This window comes from Grammomys surdaster, unplaced genomic scaffold (genome assembly GCF_004785775.1).
Source record: "Grammomys surdaster isolate TR1022 unplaced genomic scaffold, NIH_TR_1.0 125832, whole genome shotgun sequence".
Taxonomy (NCBI): Eukaryota; Metazoa; Chordata; class Mammalia; order Rodentia; family Muridae; genus Grammomys; species Grammomys surdaster.
The window spans coordinates 2,109,989-2,129,057 of NW_021620660.1; the positions used below are offsets into that span (position 1 = coordinate 2,109,989).

The 19,069-nt window shown below is 38.8% G+C and overlaps 1 protein-coding gene across 1 annotated transcript in view; it reads left to right on the forward strand.

The window, feature by feature from the left end:
- Positions 1 to 19,069, forward strand: part of Lancl2 (LanC like 2) — a 50,777-nt gene that overhangs the window by 21,257 nt on the left and 10,451 nt on the right. Inside the window, exons 3-6 of the mRNA XM_028789404.1 lie at positions 2,795 to 3,002; positions 3,793 to 3,940; positions 4,818 to 4,964; positions 6,578 to 6,760. Of these exons, the coding sequence (XP_028645237.1) occupies positions 2,795 to 3,002; positions 3,793 to 3,940; positions 4,818 to 4,964; positions 6,578 to 6,760 (686 nt within the window). The remainder of the gene's footprint in view (positions 1 to 2,794; positions 3,003 to 3,792; positions 3,941 to 4,817; positions 4,965 to 6,577; positions 6,761 to 19,069) is intronic.

A 19,069-nucleotide genomic window follows, 5' to 3' on the forward strand; every position in this document is an offset into this window, starting at 1 on the left:
GATTTCACTTTGGTAAGTGGTATCTATCAAGAAAATTGTTCATTTCATTTAGATTTTCCAATTTTGTGGAGTACAGGCTTTTAAAGTAAGACAATGATTCCTTAGATTTCCCACATAACAATGGTATCTATTATTATGTTCCCCCTGACATTCTGAGTTTGTTAATTTAGATGTGTGATTCTCTCTCTGCCTTTTAGTTAGTTTGGCTAAAGGCTTGTCTACCTAATTGGTTTTCTTAAGAACCAATTTTTTGTTTCATTGATTCTTTGTATTGTTCTCTTTGTTTTTATTTTATTGATTTCAGACCTCAAAATTGGTTATTTCCAGCTCTCAACTCCTCTTGAGTGTGTTGCTGTTTTTGTTCTAGAGCTTTCAGGTGTGCTGTTAAGTTGCTAGTATAAGATCTCACTAACTTTTTTATGAAGATATGAACTTCACTCTTAGCATTGCTTTCATTGTGTCCCATAAGTATGGGTATATTGTGCATTCATTTTTATTGAATTCTAGATATCTTTATATCTGTCTTGACCTGGAAGTCATTCAGTTTCCATGAATCTGTAGTCTTTCTGTTGTTTCTGTTACTAAAGTCCATCTTTAATGGTTGTCTGATAAGATACATAGGGTTATTTCAGTCTTCTTGTGTTTGTTGAGACTTGCTTTGTGATCAAGTATATGGTCAATTTTGGAGACGGTTCCATGAGAAGAAGGTATATACTTTTGTGTTTGAGTGAAGTGCTCTGTAGATATCTGTAAGGTCCATTTGAGTCATAATTTTTGTTAGTTCCATTATTTCTGTGTTTACTTTCTGTCTGGATGACCTGTCCATTGGTGAGAGTTGGGTGTTGAAGTCTCCCACTATTAATGTGTGTGGGGTGATGTGTGATTTAAGCTTTAGTAACTTTTCTTTTACAAATGTTGGTGTCCTTGCATTTGAGTCAAATTTATCTAGAATTGAAATGTCCTTTTGATAGATTTTTCCTTTGATATGTATCGTTCATCATCTCTTTTGATTAATTTTGATTGAACATCTTTTTTGTTAGATATTAGAATGGATACACCAGCTTGCTTCTTGGGTGCGTTTGCTTGGAAAATCTTTTTTCAGTCCTTTACTCTGAGATAATCTCTATCTTTTTTATTGGGGAATTGAGTCCATTGATATTGAGAGATTTTAATGACCAATGCTTATTAATTCCTGTAATTTTGATGTTGGTTGTGGTGCTGGTGGTATATGTGTGGTGTGTGTGTGTGTGTGTGTGTATGTGTGTGTTTCCCTTTTTCTGGTATGAAATTATTTATTTCCTGTATTTTGTTTGAGATAGTTAACCTCCTTGGGTTGGAATTTTCTTTCTAGTGTCTTCTGTAGGATTGGATTTTTGGATAGATATTGTTTTTTATTTTTCTTTTCTTTTTTATTTTATTTTTTTATTTTTTATTTTTTTATTGGACATGTTATTTATTTACAATATAGATGTCATCCCCTCAAATCTGGTAGTGTGCTTCTGCTGGTGTGTGTGTGTGTGTGTAGCCTGTAACCTCTGGTGCTTTGGGTGCCAAGGTTAGTTCTGAGGTCCTTAGAACCAGTGTGGCCGCTGGAAAAGCAGAGGTCTCCTGCAGTAGTTTTGGGGTGGACTATTCAGCCCAGGTGATGAGGTGCAGTATAAGGATGTTGGGTGTGCTATAAGAGGGAGTTGGCAGGCATAGGGCTTAGGGTGGGTCTTAACTCAGGTCCCTGGTACTGTTGTCACCTCTAGGAAAGCAGCTAGAATTGTGAGCCTGAAAATGAAGCCCAGGGGATGAGGTGCAGTTCACTACTGTTGCCTGTGCTGTGAGGAGAGTTGGCAGGCATTGGGCATAGGGCAGGGTCTTATATAGGGTCCCTGGTACTGTTGTGGCCTCCAAGAAAGCAGACTGGGTTATTGTACAGAAAATGAAGCTCATAACTCAGGAATTAAAAATGCTTTCAGAGCAAATCATTTGCTAAAGGGTTTCTGCAAAGAGCTCTCAGTAGAACCCCTGGTTCTTGTCTTGGGTGAGGGAAGACAATGACAGAGAGTCTCAGAGTAACCCATTCTGGCCTTAGAGTCCCTATCATGCAGCTGAGAATGTCTTTGAACTCTTGACACTACTGTGTTTGTCTTCTACATACTGAGCCACCACATCTGGCTTTGGATTTCTAGTTCTATATTTAAAAAGAAGTTGGTGACAGGCTGCTCCTGCTGTCCTGGTTCTGCCATGTCATGCAGTACTCCCAACGTGGCCATCCGACTCACTGGTTATATGCTTAACTGCTTAATGAGGAAAGGGAAAAAATGAAAAATTGTAGAAAATTAGAAAGGTGGCATAAAATCCAGAAAAGTAATCACTTACTGTGGGATCACATAGAAGGAAATGATTTGAGAAGAAGCATAAGAAAAGAGTTACATTAGCTTGAGATAGAGAGAGGATTGAGGGTAGACTTGGTGTGAATGGGAAGAGTGGGCGAGTGACTGGAGCAGCAGTGTGTCTTGTGTCTTTTCTTCTCTAACAGTAAAGTGTGGATATACTGTATCAGGCTGCTTAACCCATGATAAATTTCAACTTGTTTCTTGCCTTTTTCCATTCTAATTTTTGTGGCTTTTTCTTTTCAGCATTTTAGTTTTCTGAAATAAATTATACTTTTTCTTGTTATTGTTTATGTTGTCCATTTCAAAATACAGAATGTTTGAAGAAGAAGTCTGTGTAATTATAAAATAACTCCCTGAGTGTAAAAAGGAAGATACTAATGCTTTTCTTTGGGGTGTGGGGATTGTTCCAGGCATAGCACTTTTGTATCTGCAGCTGTACCGGGTCACTGGTGACCAGACCTACCTGCTACGATCCCTGGATTATGTGAAGAGAACACTCCGGAATTTGAGTGGACGCAGAGTCACTTTCCTTTGTGGAGACGCTGGGCCCCTTGCTGTAGGAGCTGTGATATACCATAAGCTCAAAAGTGAATGCGAGTCCCAGGAATGCATCACAAAGTGAGCTTTAAAAGCTGGAAATGTCTTCAGATGTTTTGTTGAAGAATTACTCTGCAAAGATGTTCAACAATTAAATTATTTTCTAAGATGCAATTGCAAATAGGTCTCTTTGAAAAGTAAAGTATGTTAGTTTAGTAGTGGGACCGTGTGTACTTTTTTATATATACATGAATATGTCTTAATTTCAGTGGGACTTTAATATTCATTTCTAAATAATTTTTGGTTATCTTCAGTTCGTGAAAGTGAGTACATGAAAATAGTTTGAGAATAACTAATCCTGAGTAGCTCTTAGTTATGGTGATGAGAGAATGATGGACTGTGAAGGATTTTGCACTGGGCAATTTATATTCTTTTCAAACAAGCAGAAAGCAAGGTCCTGTCTTTGGATATAGTAGAGTATCTGACACGTGCGGACGTTTGATGTTGAAAGATGGAGTTACTTAGTCTTGCCTACATAGTAACCACATCCCAGCTCCATCTTTATGTACATTTCACGTCACTTTCTTCTAACACTAGATTTTAAAGTATGGACTCTATTTTCACTATATGATTTAGAATAATAGAAAGGTGGAAATTTTGGGCTGAAAGAATCTTTCAAAGCTGGAGATTGAATTCAGGACTTCATACACTTTTAATGCTGACCTATATCTCCATCCCATGTATTTGTGTTCTTAAGTTATTATTGGAAGCAGGAATCAGTAGAGAGATTGTGATTGTTTTATCAACTTGAGGTTAATAAATGAGAGAATTTTTGAAATTTTCTGGGATAATGCTATGTCTTGTTGGTTAGACTTCTACAGATGCATAGAACTATAATCTGTCAAGAATCAGAGCTTCCTGATGAGCTGCTGTATGGACGGGCAGGATACCTGTATGCCTTACTGTACCTGAACACAGAGATTGGCCCCGGCACTGTTGGTGAGACAGCTATTAAAGAGGTATTTTGGGCCTACTGGACTTACCAGTACTCAAAACTATCTGTTAGCATGTTAACTCCCAGCCTCTGCTTCTAGGTGGGAGTGATTATTTTAAGGCATCTCATAAAATTGTTTTTAGAAATAGTTATATATCTTCTCAAAGATCTTTTAAAAGAAATCTGTGATCTTAGTTGTATAGGCTATGTTTCATTAGAACTATACAGTTCAAAAAAAAAATGACGGTGATTCAGTGTGCGTACTCTTTCATTTTGTTCTCCTGATCTCTACATGTGTCCTTATCCACATAATCGAACATAGCTTGGTGCCCTTAGCCTGCTTGGAAAAGGAAAAGAAACAGCTTCTTTTGTCAGTGGTCTGTTTACAAGATGTCCACCTCTTGTTTGCTCGCATCTCATTCTAAAACCTTAGATGACTGGCTAAAAGGCCAGATGCCCATGTAAAGTGAGAGAGTCTTTGCCACATAGTTGTTCTAGACATTACTCCATAACACAGAAGACCACATAGCTCCTCCCTCATCAGCAAAGCTAGTGTGAGTACTCTGTCTTGGGGATGTAATTGCTGTCTTTAGGAAAAATGTTATAGCTCTGAAGCAAGTAAGAAGTTTTGAATAGTTTTTAATAGGCAGACTATAGAATTTAGTCAACTTTTCATATGAAGAACTTCAATTCCATAGGTAGATTTCTTACATGGTTTTCTCCTCAGACATCATTTCCTGATTTCTCTCTCTCTGAATTTATTGAATAAAAATAATTGTTAGATAATAGCTGCTTAAATTTTTTTTTATTTAATAATCTGTGTTCTCCCACACACTGTTAATTAGAGTAAATGAAGGTGCTTGCAACTTGTTTTGATTTTTGATGTCTCCTTGTCTCTGTAGGTAGTCACTGCAATTATTGAGTCGGGAAAGACTCTATCAAGGGAAGAAAGGAAAACTGAGCGCTGCCCCCTGTTATATCAGTGGCACAGGAAACAATATGTTGGAGCAGCCCATGGTATGGCTGGCATCTACTACATGTTAATGCAGGTATGTGACAATTGTCTGGGATAATACATATAATGACTATATTACAATATATTAGACCAATATGAATGGGGGATTAAATTCTTCATAGAGATCAAATAGGCTGAATTAAAAGGTTACTACTATGACTCACAGATAATTAACTTGGCTTTACAGCAGTTAATCACTAAAAGTACATTCTGTATATAGTTTGTACCAGAATAGTTGCTCATCACCCACAGCTTCCTTCTGTTCTCACCCTGCTGATTGAAGTAGGAACTCCTTAATGGAGGTTGTGTGATTTACATGCTTAGGTTGGTTTTGTTCTTTAACAGACATACAAATCATGTGACAATGTATTGATCAATATCATTACCCTTTCATGGAAATTTTAATAAAGTTCAGACAAATGAGCAGCTTCAAAAAATAAAAAAAGAAACATATAAATCATGTGAACTTTACTTCTTTGCTTTTAAGGTGAAATACGCAGAAGCACTGTTTAGTAACTGCTGTATTTAGAAACATGCCAGCTTTTACAGACATAGCTAAGTGATAGAGCTGACTCGCTCCCTTTACAGAGGTGGCTAACTGATCTGATGAAGCTGGGCTGAGAGCTGTATGTACATATCCTCTGTACCGTACCGCATGTCCTGTGGTCATGCCATCTCTTGGTTGTCATTTAGAAGCCTGTCAGTATAGTCTATGTGAAAATATTTCTATTTACATTTAAAAAATGAAAGTCCATGTTTTCATTGGCCTCGCAAAAACAAATCTTTTCAAAAAATAACAGAAAGAACAAGAACAGAAATTCGAATTCTTTGGAAAAAACTTGGAGACGAATAGGAGCTCAAAATGAAAAGATGTAAACTGAAAATAAGTTTTTGAAAAATGCAGTAGCCTAAGAGGACAGAAAACCACACAGAGATGCCCAAGGAGCAAGAGAGCAGGCTGTTTCTCCTGCACAGTTATAGAACTGGGGGAATATAAGTGACATGGACCACAGTCACTGCACCAGGTGGATATCTGAGTTGAGATGAAGCCAGTGTAGTAGAGGAAGGGGCCTCTTCAAACACCTCTAAGGAGCCTTTGGCTCTGTTAGACTCTTCCTTCTAGTCATTCCTATTAACTGCAAAAGGAATTGGGCCTTGAAAAAAAGAAATGATCTGTTTTGAGCAGAGAAAGCCAGGCATAGAAGAAAGCAAAGGGAGGTGAATTCTTCACAGCACATGGGATCACTTGTGCTATTGGCCTCAGGAATTTCCACCTCTCTTTCAGAATGGGCAATGTAGCCACTACCCTAGAGATGAAGCCAAAATATCCTTTTGGAAACAAACACTGATTTAATAATTTTTGTTTGTTGTTCCTGTGTCACTGGGCTACCACTCTGGACCCCCCCAGTTCCCAAAGTCTTTGTGATCTATTGAAAATTTTCTGATAGACCAGACACATGCAGAATGTACTGTAAACACATTATTTCAAGTTGTAAAGGGATAACAGGAAGAGGGACCATCTTCATTTTAGGTAGCTTTCATACTATTTCTAAAGTCTCTGAGACCAGCAGCTCTCCTGAAGGCCAATGCTACAATAGTTTAAAAAAATCAGAAAAATAAATGGTTTTCTTTTTTGTGTCTTTAAAGCCAGAAGCAAAAGTGGACCAAGAAACCTTAATGGAAATGGTGAAACCCAGCATTGATTATGTGCGCCACAAAAAATTCAGATCTGGAAATTATCCATCTTCACTAAGCAATGAAACAGATCGATTGGTCCACTGGTGCCATGGTGCTCCAGGAGTCATCCACATGCTCTTACAGGCATATCAGGTTAGTGCTCCTCTCTGTATATTACAGGCATTCTAGGATAGTGCTTTGTCTCTTATCCTTAGTGTCTGGGTACAATTTTCTCCACCCAGCTTTCATGTTGCTTTTTGAAAGCCCATTCAATTGTACACTGAAAACTGGTTTTAAGTTTTCATCTCTGTGTTAGTGTGAGTCCACAGGTGCCAAGTCAGGGGCAACCTTCAGTGTTGGTCTCTGCCTTCCATCATGTTTGAGCAGGGTCTGTTGTCGTTTGGCTGCTGGGCATGCCAGGCTAGCTGGTCTGTGTGCTTCTGAGGCTTTCCTTGTCTCTGCTTCCTTTCTCCAGATAGGAGTCCTGAGATTGCAGATGTGCACCGTCACAGCCAGCTTCACATGGATGCTGGCGATCTGAACTCAAGGACACATGGTTAACCACTGAGCCGTCTCCCCCTTACTTTCTACGTTTTATTTTAATTATTTATTTGTGCATTTGTGTGCATTGTGTGATCATGTATGCTTGTGTACATACATGTGTCCATGTATCGAGGGCCAGGGGTTAGCCTTGGATATGGTTCCTCTGGAACCATTCATCTCACTTTTCTGGATTTCTCACTGCCCTGAGTAGGCTAGACTGGCTGGCCACTGAGTTCTATGGGTCAGCATTCCTCTACCAGGATTACAAGCATATGCCCACGAGTCTGAATTGTTTATTTAAATCAGAGAGAGAGATTATAAAATAATATAATTTTACCCCTGCCCTTTCCTTCCTCTAACCCTTCCAGTGTATCCCCAGCTTCCCAGCTTTCTTTCAAATTCATGGCATCTTTTTCTGTAATTGTTGATATACATACATATATATGTGTATACACACACACACATACACACACACACACACACATACACACGCACACATATATATACACACAAATTCATATTCCCCGGTATATAAATAACAATGTGTTTAGTCTGCATGACACTACTTGTATATGTGTTTTGGGCCTGACCATTTTGTATGGGATAACAAACCTAAGTGTTCTTCTCTGTGGAAGACTGTTTCTTCTAGTATCAGCATTCCTTAATTTAAAGTCAGGAGCAAGACTGGGCATGGTGGTGAGCTCCTTTACTCTCAGTCCTTGGGCAGCAGAGGTCTGCGGATCTCTGTGAATTTAAGGCCATCCTGGTCTACATAGTAAGTTCTAGGCTAGCCAGGGTAACATAGAAAGAAAATCTGTCTGAAAACAAACAAACAGACAAACAAACTGTAAAAACACAAAACAAAAATAAATAAAATCAGGACTGAGACAGAGCTGTCCACTATCCCAGTTATTCTCAATATTATGTTAGACTCACCGTAAAGCAGAATGACAAGGAAAAGCAAATAAAGGGTCACAAGTCAGAAAAGAAGTCGAGCTATCTCTTTGTAGATCACATGATCTTATATGTAAAAGATCTTATAGATCCCTCTAGAAAACTTCCACAAGTGATCAGCTCATTGAACCATAGTAAGATACAAAATCACCTTGCAAAAATTAGTAGCCTTTTTAAAAAATTTTTTTTATTGGATATTTTATTTACATTTCAGATGTAATCCCCTTTCCCTCCCTCCCAGGAATCCCCTATCCCATCCCCCCTCCTCCTGCTTCTATGAAGATATGCCCCCACCTACCCTCCCACTCCGACCTCCCCACACTGGGACGTCCAGCCTTCACTGGACAAAGGACTTCTTCACTCACCTATGCCTGACACTGTCATCCTCCCCTACATATACAGCTGGGGCCATGGGTCCCTCCCTATGTGCTACCTGGCTGGTGGTTAAGACCCTGGGAGCTCAGGTTGGGTGGTATTTTTGATCTGCTCATAGGACCGAAAACCCTTTCAGCTCCTTCAGTCTTCTCTCTCACTCCTCCATTGGGAGCTCCATGATCAGCTCAGTGGTTAGATGTGAGCTTCCACCTCTGTATATTTCAGGCTCTGGCAGATCTCTATATCAGACAGCTATATCAGGCTCCTGTCAGCATGCTCTTCCGGGCATCCACATCAGTGTCTACCTTTGGTGAATGCACAAGGAGCATTCTCTGGATGTCCCCTTTTTCAGTTTCTATCCCATGCTTTGTCTCCATATTTGCTCCCTTGAGTATTTTGTTACCCCTTCTAAGAAGGACTAAAGCACCCACACTTTGGTTTTCCTTGTTCATGAGATTCATGTGGTCTGTGAGTAGATTCTTGGATATTGCAAACTTTTGGGCTAATATCCAATTATCAGTGAGTACACACCATGTGTGTTCTTTTGTGATTGGGTTACCTCACTCAGGATGATATTTTCTAGTTCCATCCATTTACCTAGGAACCTCTCAAATGCATTGTTTTTAATAGCTGCGTAATATTCCATTGTGTAAATGTACCTCATTTTCTGTATCCATTCCTCTGTTAAAGGACATCTGGGTTCTTTCCAGTTTCTGTCTATTATAAATAAGGCTGTTATGAACATAGTGGAGCATGTGTCCTTGTTAGGAGTTGGAGCATCTTCTGGGTATATGCCCAGGAGTGGTATAGCTGAGTCCTCAGGTAATGCTATGTCCAATTTTCTAAGGAACCACCAGACTGATTTCCAGAATGGTTGTACCAGCTTGCAATCCCACCAACAATGGAGGAGTGTTCCTCTTTCTCCACATCCTCACCAGCATCTGCTATCACTTGAGTTTTTGATATTAGCCATTCTGACTGGTGTGAGGTGGAATCTCAGGGTTGTTTTGATTTTCATTTCCCTGATGACTAAGGATACTGAACATTTCTTTAGGTGCATCTCAATCTTTCAAGTTTCCTCAGTTGAGAATTCTTTCTTTAGCTCTATATTCCATTTTTTAATAGGGTTATTTGGTTGTCTGGAGTCTAATTCCTTGAGTTCTTTGTATGTATTGGATATTAGCCCTCTATCAGATGTAGAATTGGTAAAAATCTTTTCCCAATCTGTTGGTTGCCGTTTTGTGCTATTGATAGTGTCCTTTGGTTTACAGAAGCTTTGCAATTTTATGAGGTCCCATTTGTCTATTCTTGATCTTAGAGCATATGCCATTGGTGTTCTGTTCAGGAACTTTTCCCCTGTGCCCAAGTATTCGAGGCTCTTCCCCACCTTATCTTCTACTAGTTTCAGTGTATCTGGTTTTATGTGGAGGTCCTTTATCCACTTGGACTTGAGCTTTGTACAAGGAGATAAGAATGGATCTATTTGCATTCTTCTACATGCTGGCCTCCAGTTGAACCAGCACCATTTGTTGAAAATGCTGTCCTTTTTCCACTGGACAGTTTTAGCTCCTTTGTTAAAGACCAAGTAACTATAGGTGTGTGGGTTCATTTCTGGGTCTTCAATTCTATTCCATTGATCTTCCTGCCTCTCTTTGTTCCAATACCATGCAGTTTTTATCACTATTGCTCTGTAGTACAGCTTGAAGTCAGGGATGGTGATTTCTCCCGAGAAGTTCTTTTATTGTTGAGAATATTTCTCACTATCCTGGGTTTTTTGTTATTTCAAATGAATTTGAGGATTGCTCTTTCTATCTTTGTGCAGAATTGATTTGTAATTTTGTTGGGGATTGCATTGAATCTATAGACTGCTTTTGGCAAGACGGCCATTTTTACTATATTAATCCTGCCAATCCATGAGCATGGGAGATCTTTCCATCTTCTGAGATCCTCTTAGATTTCTTTCTTCAGAGACTTGAAGTTCTTGTCGTGCAGATATGTCACTTGCTTGGTTAGATTCACACTAAGGTATTTTATATTATTTGTGACTATTGTGAAGGCTGTCGTTTCTCTAATTTCTTTCTCAGCCTGTCCATCCTTTGATTAGATGAAGGCTACTGATTTGTTTGAGTTGATTTTATATCCAGTCACATTGCTGAAGTTGTTTACCAGGTTTAGGAGTTCTGTGGTGGATGCTTTAGGGTCACTTAAGTATACTATCATATCATCTGCAAATAGTGAGATTTTGACTTCTTCCTTTCCTATTGGTATCCCTTTGACCTTTCATTGCCTAATTACTCCAGCTAAGATTTCCAGTACTATATTGAATAGGTAGGGAGAGAATAGGTAGCCTTGTCTAGTACCTAATTTTAGTGGAAATGCTTCAAGTTTCTTTTCATTTAGTTTCATGTTGGCTACTGGTTTGCTGTATATTGCTTTTACTATGTTTAGGTATGGTCCTTGAATTTCTGATCTTTCCAAGACTATTATCATGAAGGGATGTTGAATTTTGTCAAATGCTTTCTCAGCATCTAGTGAGATGATCATGTGGTTTTTTTCTTTGAGTTTGTTTATATAGTGGATTATGTAATGGATTTCTGAATACTGAACCATCCCTGCATTCCTGGGATAAAGCCTACTTGATCATGATGGATGATTGTTTTGATGTGTTCTTGGATTCGGTTTGCAAGAATTTTATTGAGTATTTTTGCATAGATATTCATAAGGGAGATTGATCTGAAGTCCTCTTTCTTTGTTGGGTCTTTGTGAGGTTTAGGTCTGAGTGTGATTGTGGCTTCATAGAATGAATTGGGTAGTGTTCCTTCTGTTTCTATTTTGTGCAATAGTTTGAAGAGAATTGATATTAGGTCTTCCTTGAAGGTCTGATAGAATTCTGCACTAAAACCATCTGGTCCTCGGCTTCTTTAGGTGGGCAGACTTTTAATGATTGCTTCTATTTCTCTCGGGGTTATTGGACTGTTTAGATGGTTTATCTGTTCTTGATTTAACATTGGTAACTTGTATTTGCCTAGAAAATTGACCATTTCATCCAGATTTTCCAATTTTGTTGAGTATAGGCATTTGTAGTAGGATCTCATGATTTTTTGAATTTCCTCAGTTTCTGTTGTTATGTCTCCCTTTTCAGTTCTAATTTTATTAATTTGGATATTGTCTCTGTGCCCTCTGGTTAGTCTGGCTAAGGGTTTATCTATCTTGTTGATTTTCTTAAAGAACCAGCTCCTGGTTTTATTGATTCTTTGGATAGTTCTTTTTGTTTCTATTTGGTTGATTTCAGCCCTGAGTTTGATTATTTCCTGCCATCTACTCCTATTTGGTGTAGTAGCTTCTTTTTGTTCTAAAGCTTTCAGTTGTACAGTCAAGTTGTTAGTGTATGCTCTCTCCTGTTTCTTTTTGTAGGCACTTAGAGCTATGAGTTTTCCTCTTAGCACTGCTTTCATGGAGTCCCACAAATTTTGGTATGATGTGTCCTCATTTTCATTAAATTCTAAAATGTCTTTAATTTCTTTTTTTATTTCTTCCTTGACCAAGTCATCGCTGAGTAGAGCATTGTTCAGTTTCCACGTGTATGTTGGCTTTCCATTGTTTTTGTCATTATTGAAGACTAGTCTTAGTCCTTGGTGATCTGATAGGATGCAAGAGGTTATTTCAGTCTTTTTGTATCTGTTGAGACCTGTTTTGTGACCAATTATATGGTCTATTTTGGAGAAGGTACCATGAGGTGCTGAGAAAAAAGTATATTCTTTTGTTTTAGGATGAAATATTCTATAGATTTCTGTTAAATCCATGTGGTTCATAACTTCTGTTAATTTCACTGTGTCTCTGTTTAGTTTCTGTTTCCATGATCTGTCCATTGCTGAGAGTGGGGTGTTGAAATCCCCCACTATTATTGTGTGAGGTACAATGTTTGCTTTGAGCTTTAGTAAAGTTTCTTTTATGTATGTGGGTGCCCTTGCATTTGGAGCCTAGATGTTCAGAATTGAGAGTTCATCTTGGTAGATTTTTCCTTTGATAAGTATGAAATGTCCTTCCTTATCTCTTTTGATTTCTTTTGGTTGAAAGTCGATTTTATTTGATATTAGAATGGCTACTACAGCTTGTTTCCTGGGACCATTGGCTTGGAAAATTGTTTTCCACCCTTTTATTCTGAGGTAGTGTCTGTCTTTGTCACTGATGTGCATTTCCTGTTTGCAGCAAAATTCCGGGTCCTGTTTATGTATCCATTCTGATAGTCTATGTCGTTTTTTTGGGGGGGGGAATTGAGTCTATTGATGTTAAGAGATATTAAGAAAAAATGATTGTTCCTTCCTCTTAGTTTTGTTATTAGCGGTGGAATTATGTTTATGTAGTTATCTTCTTTTAGGGTTGTTGGAATATTACTTTCTTTCCCTCCTTATGTTGGAGTTTTCCATCAATTATCCTTGGAAGTGCTGGATTTGTTGGAAGATATTGTGTAAATTTGGTTTTGTTGTGAAATATCTTGGTTTCTCCATCTATGGTAATTGAGAGTTTTGCTAGGTATAGTAGTCTGGGCTGGCATTTGTGTTCCTTTAGGGTCTGTATGATATTTGTCCAGGATCTTCTGGCTTATATAGTCTCTGGTGAGAAGTTTGGTGTAATTCTTATAGATCTGCCTTTATATATTACTTGGCCTCTTTCCCTTACTGTTTTTAGTATTTTTTCTTTGTTTTGTGCATTTGATGTTTGGATTATTATGTTACAGGAAGTATTTCTTTTCTGGTCTAGTGTATTTGGGGTTCTGTAGGCTTCTTGTATGTTCATGGACATCTCTTTCTTTAGGTTAGGGTAGTTTTCCTCTATAATTTTGTTGAAGATGTTTACTGGCCCTTTAAGTTGGGAATCTTCATTCTCATCTATACCTATTATCCTTAGGTTTGGTCTTCTCATTGTGTCCCGGATTTCCTGGATGTTTTAGGTTAGGAGCTTTTTGCATTTTGCGTTTTCTTTGGCAGCTGTGTCAATGTTTTCCATGGTATTTTCTGCACATGAGATTCTCTCTTCTATCTCTTGTATTCTGTTGGTGATGCTTGTGTTTATGATTCCTGATCCCTTTCCTATATTTTCTATCTCCAGGGTAGTCTCACTTTGAGATTTCTTTATTGTTTCTATTTCCATTTTCAGATCCTGGATGGTTTTGTTTAATTCCTTCACTTGTTTGGTTGTGTTCTCTTGCAGTTCTTTAAGGGATTTTTGTGTTTCCTCTTTAAGGGCTTCTACCTGTTTACCTGTACTCTCCTGTACTTCTTTAAGAGAGTTATTTACGTCCCTCTTAAATCCTCTATCATCACGAGAAGTGATTTTAATTCTGAATCCTGCTTTTCCGGTGTGATGGGGTGTCCATGGCTTGCTATGGTGGGAGAACTGGTTTCTGATGATGCCGAGTAACTTTGGTTTCTGTTGCTTATGTTCTTGTGCTTGCCTTTTGCCATCTGGTTAACTCTATTGCTACCTACACTTACTGTTTCTGACTGGAGCCTGTCTTTCCAGTTATCTTGCTTGTGTCAGAACTCCTCAGAGTCCAGATGTCTCTGTGATCCTGAGCTCCTCGGTGGAAGAACTGATAGGACTCAGGCTGCCTCTGGAATCCTGAAATCCTGCTGCTCTGAGTTCACTGGTTCCTTCTCTGTTCTGAGTGCACTGGTTCCCCTAGGATTGCTCAGGATATGGTGTCTGCTGCTCTGAGTGCAGTGGTTCCTTTAGGATGGCTCAGGATATGGTGTCTTCACAGGAGCAGACCAGCTAGGTGTCTGCCGCAGCCAAAAGGACCAAGTGAGGGATGGAAGGGGAGTGGTGATCCAGAGGCTAGAAATGTTCTTGATATAAGCTGTTTTCCCTTGCTCCATTATTGATGGTGTAGACATCTTCCGATTTTGTCCCCTGGATTCATTGCCTAAAACTAGGCAAATCGTGGTCAGCCACTGAGGATACTCTAGAAGCAACCCTGCCTCCGTACACAGTCTGTAGTTCCACTCTCCAACAATGGTCAGCAGCAGCTGTGAATAGAAGTCCAAGGATCTAGCAGTTGCTCAGTCTCACAAGGCAAGCAGGCGAAAAAGAGAGCATTAGTAGCCTTTCTATAACAGCAACAGAAGTCACATTAAAAGAGATCATGGAAATGATACCATTTACAATAGCCTGAAAAATAGAAAAGAAAAAGTAGAAATAAACCTAACTAAGGAGGTAAAATGAAAACTTAATGTCTGAAGAAGGAGATTGAGGAAGACATCAGAAGATGAAAAGACCTCTTATACCCACAGGTTGTTACAATAAATACTGTGAAAATGACCATCGTACCAAAACCAATGTTCTAGGAAACATGTGTATATATAGATGAATGTTTAGGAGGACAGACAAACAGACAGAATGCTACACTAGTGTGTAGACAGATAGTCTAGTATATATCTCAGGGGCTCGTGCCCCCTCAAGTGCTTTCTGAAACTGTAGGACAATTCAGCAACTTCTTAGTAGCTTTGGCTGCAGCATTGTTTCTTAGTGTTCTTTATTGATTAACAACATTTGTATTTCTCTTTGCCTCATTTACTCTTGTTTATTGTAGAGCTATATAATAGTCTTTAATAATAATCATACCACAGATTCAATACTATGCTGGCTTCAAATTACCTCTGTTAAAGAAATTGTCCACTACTTATAGACTCAGCCTAAGGAAAGTTGTTAAGATAAAGGTAGAAAGTAGCCAGCTTCATCAAAATAACATGAATGGCCAGTTAACTAGTAAAAAACCAAGTGTATACATATTTCCTAGTGTATAGATGAATAGGTAGATAGAGAGATAACAGATAGATGGATGTTAGATGATATATAATTAAATAGATGAGAGATAGACAGACATGTCAAGTCCAGCCTGGTTGTGTAAGTGGAGGTGTGGCACAGTTCCTGCCCCTGGCACATCGCCAGGCTGTTGATCCCCAGGTGTGCTGATAGCTGCTGCTGTTGCCCAGTAGCTGATCTGCTGTCTCTTCTATTTTACTTTCAGTCTCTCTTTCTGGGGAATCTACTTCCCCCATTTACTCAGAGCTAGTCATTTCATAATAAATGAAACAGATGCAGTTCTCAAGAATGAGAAATGGAAGTGGTCATGAGAATGTGCAGGATGAGGAACAAGCCTTCCCGTTGCCCTTTACGGCCAGGGGAAAGGATCTAGACAGCATAACCACAGAGGCCATAAATACCGACATGGTCCTTTGTAGAAATTGCTTATTGCTAGACTTGGCCTTGAACTTGGAATTATATGAAGAGATACATGTACCCTCTAGTCCAATGACTACAGAATTAATTAGCCAGGGTGAACTTTGGAGACACCAAGGATAGAGTGTTAAAGTGGTCTCAAGAAGAAAAGGCATGGATAGGAAAAGAAGAATCTATAAGAAAAACAAGCAAATGATAGATAGCTTTATCTTATAGGAGGAAGGCTTGTATATGATCTAGAAATAAATAGTATTAGAAGGAGAGTATGGATTAATGTAAAAGGATGGTAGTCTAGTGAGTTAATGGTCATAGAGAGGTTGTCAATTTTGGACATGAGGCCATGGAATTCCTAGGATAAGGGAACAAAGATTAGAGAATTAAAAGATGATGTACAAACGTTGAGAAGTTAGTACCTCGTTCTAGCTACTTGAAGGATTGAAGATGACCATGCCCTAGACAGATAGCAGAGAGAGCTAGCTGCCTTACTGGCATAAATCTTAAAACTTTGTAAGAAATCATTTCAACCTAGTGGTCTGTCACCTTCCTGTTCTTACATGAAAGCAGTCCCTAAAGACTGTTGTCCGCTGTACCAGGAAACCACAGGAGCTGTACCCAGCTACCCATGAAGAACAGGCTGTGTAAAAACTATAAGGAAATGTGCTTTTGCTTTGTGTTTAGTTTCTGTTTTAAGAAAATAAGGGTTGAGACTAATGATCTGGGATTCATATAATTTACATACATTTAAGTATTTCTAAAAACATTAACAATGGTCAAAGTCTTGAATATGTGCCTTTAGTAAAGAAAAGGCTGGGTTCAGACTCTCTAGTTGAAGGAAAGAAAGGAGAAGAAGGTAGAAAGGTGAGAATTCTTGGGCAAAGAGAGAGCACCTGAGCTGACAGCTTGTATCCACTACTGACTCTTAGTCACTGTTGAATCAGAGCTGGTCCTATTTCTCCTTTTCTCCAGATACTCCTCATGCTGAGGCTGAACCTCAGCAAGACAGGTGCTACCAGATGCACTGGTATGTATGGAGCCTAGTTGCTCTTACAGTTCTTGCTTCCTTCCTGAGACTCTTGGGCCCTCCTTCTACAATCTGCTTTTCTCTACACAGACTTAGTTTCCTGGTAGGGCAACCTGATAAGCCTTGATTACAGGACTCAACCTCTTTTCTAGTTCAAAGTTTCATAGATTTCATCATTCTTAAAAACAAACAAACAAACAAACAAACCAAAACAACAACAAACCAAACCAGTACAGTCAGGTTCTTGACAGCAACATCCTCACAAATCTGGAACCAGCTTCTCTGTCAGTTTACTTTTACTTTTTCTTTTTTTCTTTTGAGAGGTAATAAATTTTATTACTGGACAAACCACAACCACAGTTTAAACATGATCAAGTCTTCAGATTAAGAGCGTTGGACTCTACTTGGTAGAATCAATGACCATGATTCAGTTTAAACCTGTCTCACCATTGTGTGAATCCTGGCTTCCTTCTTTAGTGCCTTCTCTTGGAGTTGTACCTGATTTTGGACCAGTTTTCATCTGAATCACTTGAGGAATAAGATAACTTTGCTTTTGTTTCTTGGCCAGGAATCAACTAGTCAGGAGTACGGTGCACAGTGGTGGAGGAAAGGAAAAGAGGAGGCCCCACACTAGTTTACTTTTCTGTTACTGTATAAAACTCCATGACTAAGGCAGCTTATACTTACAGAAGTGATGGTTTATTTGGCTTACAGCTCCAGAGAGTTAATAGTCTATCCTGACAAGGGAGCCTGGCATCAAGCAGTACTCATTGGAACAGAACTGGAGGCTCACGAGTAGGAAGCCGAGAGTGAACTAGGAAAGTCATGTGTCTTTGGAAACCTCAAAGCGTACCCCAGTGATGTATTTTCCACAATAGGGCCATATTTCCTAAGTCTCACAGAATTATACCACTAACTGGAGAGCAAATGTTCCAATTCTAGAGCCTTTAGGTAATGTTCTTATTCAAATTACCACAGGAAGGATTTCATGACTGACATGGTAAAACTAGCCCACTACCCAGAACTGGTGAGGCCAAGGACCTAGAGTCCTATCAGTTACTGCCATCTCTCTAAACTAGTATAATCTATAACCACATTCTAAATACTTATCCTTCTACTCATGAGTAAGTAGATTATAGCTCTCATATCTCATTAAGATACAAAGAAAAAGAAAAAAATCTTTTTGCAGTATTGACCATTACAGAAAGACGCAACTGGTCCAAATTTAGAGAACAACTGTCTATGGGGTTCCCCACAGCAACTGATATATATCTGCAGTACAACCCTGCACGTAACACTCAGAGAGGACCATGAAGTGGAACGACTACTACAGGATAATTCTTTTATATGTGATAGAGAATCAGGAGCCATGAAATCTCAACAACATGGCTTCTTAAACAAGACCTGAAAAACGACAATACCAATTGACATCCCATCATGAATGGGGAAATCTCACCAGGCCCCACCTTAAACAAGGAAGTTTCAGTTTTCTCCAGGGAGGAGTCCCCAGAGAGGTGATCCAATCCCAAGTGGTCAGCCTTAGACACATACATATGAGCAACACTAAATGACCTGAACAGCTTATACTGAAATTTATATATATATATATATGTGTGTGTGTGTGTGTGTGTGTGTGTGTGTGTAACAATAATAATTTAGAGGCCATGAATTTGAGAAGGTGAGGTGGAAAATGGATTATTTCTGATAGGGCAGCCATTTTGTGTAACTTGGTCTTCCTTGCAGCTTTCAATATCCATTCTTCTGTAAACTTAGTGATTTGACTATTATACGACATGGGGAGTTTCTTTTATGGTTCTGTCTATTTGGTGTTTCATATTTTTTTTTGACCCTCTTTATTATATTTCCATGTCTTATATTGTCTTACTATTCCACTCACAGTTTCACAGTCTTTATTCTGATATTTGTTCATATCTTTGAGTTTCTTGTTCATATGCATTATTGCTGTTTTTAAATCATTATTTTGTACATCACCTGAGTTGTTTTTGTTCAGGTTACATCACTATGCTTTTACGGTGTTAATCTACTCTCTTGGTTCTTTATGTTACTTATGCTATTGAAGTGGGACCTAGACATCTGGAGTTAGGCTGTTGGTAGTATTTCTTGGGGTGGAAATTCAGCTGTACCTCTCCCTTGTTTGACTGAGTGTTTGGATCTCTGTTTCCAGTGACCCAAACTTGCCAGATTGTTTTCAGCTGAATGGATTTAGGGTTCAATCTGGGAGCAATGCAGTATTGGTGTTCAAATCAGGTATCAGAAGTTTCTAAGCCCAGTAGCAGATCTTCTAGTTAAAAATCTCTTAACTCTAG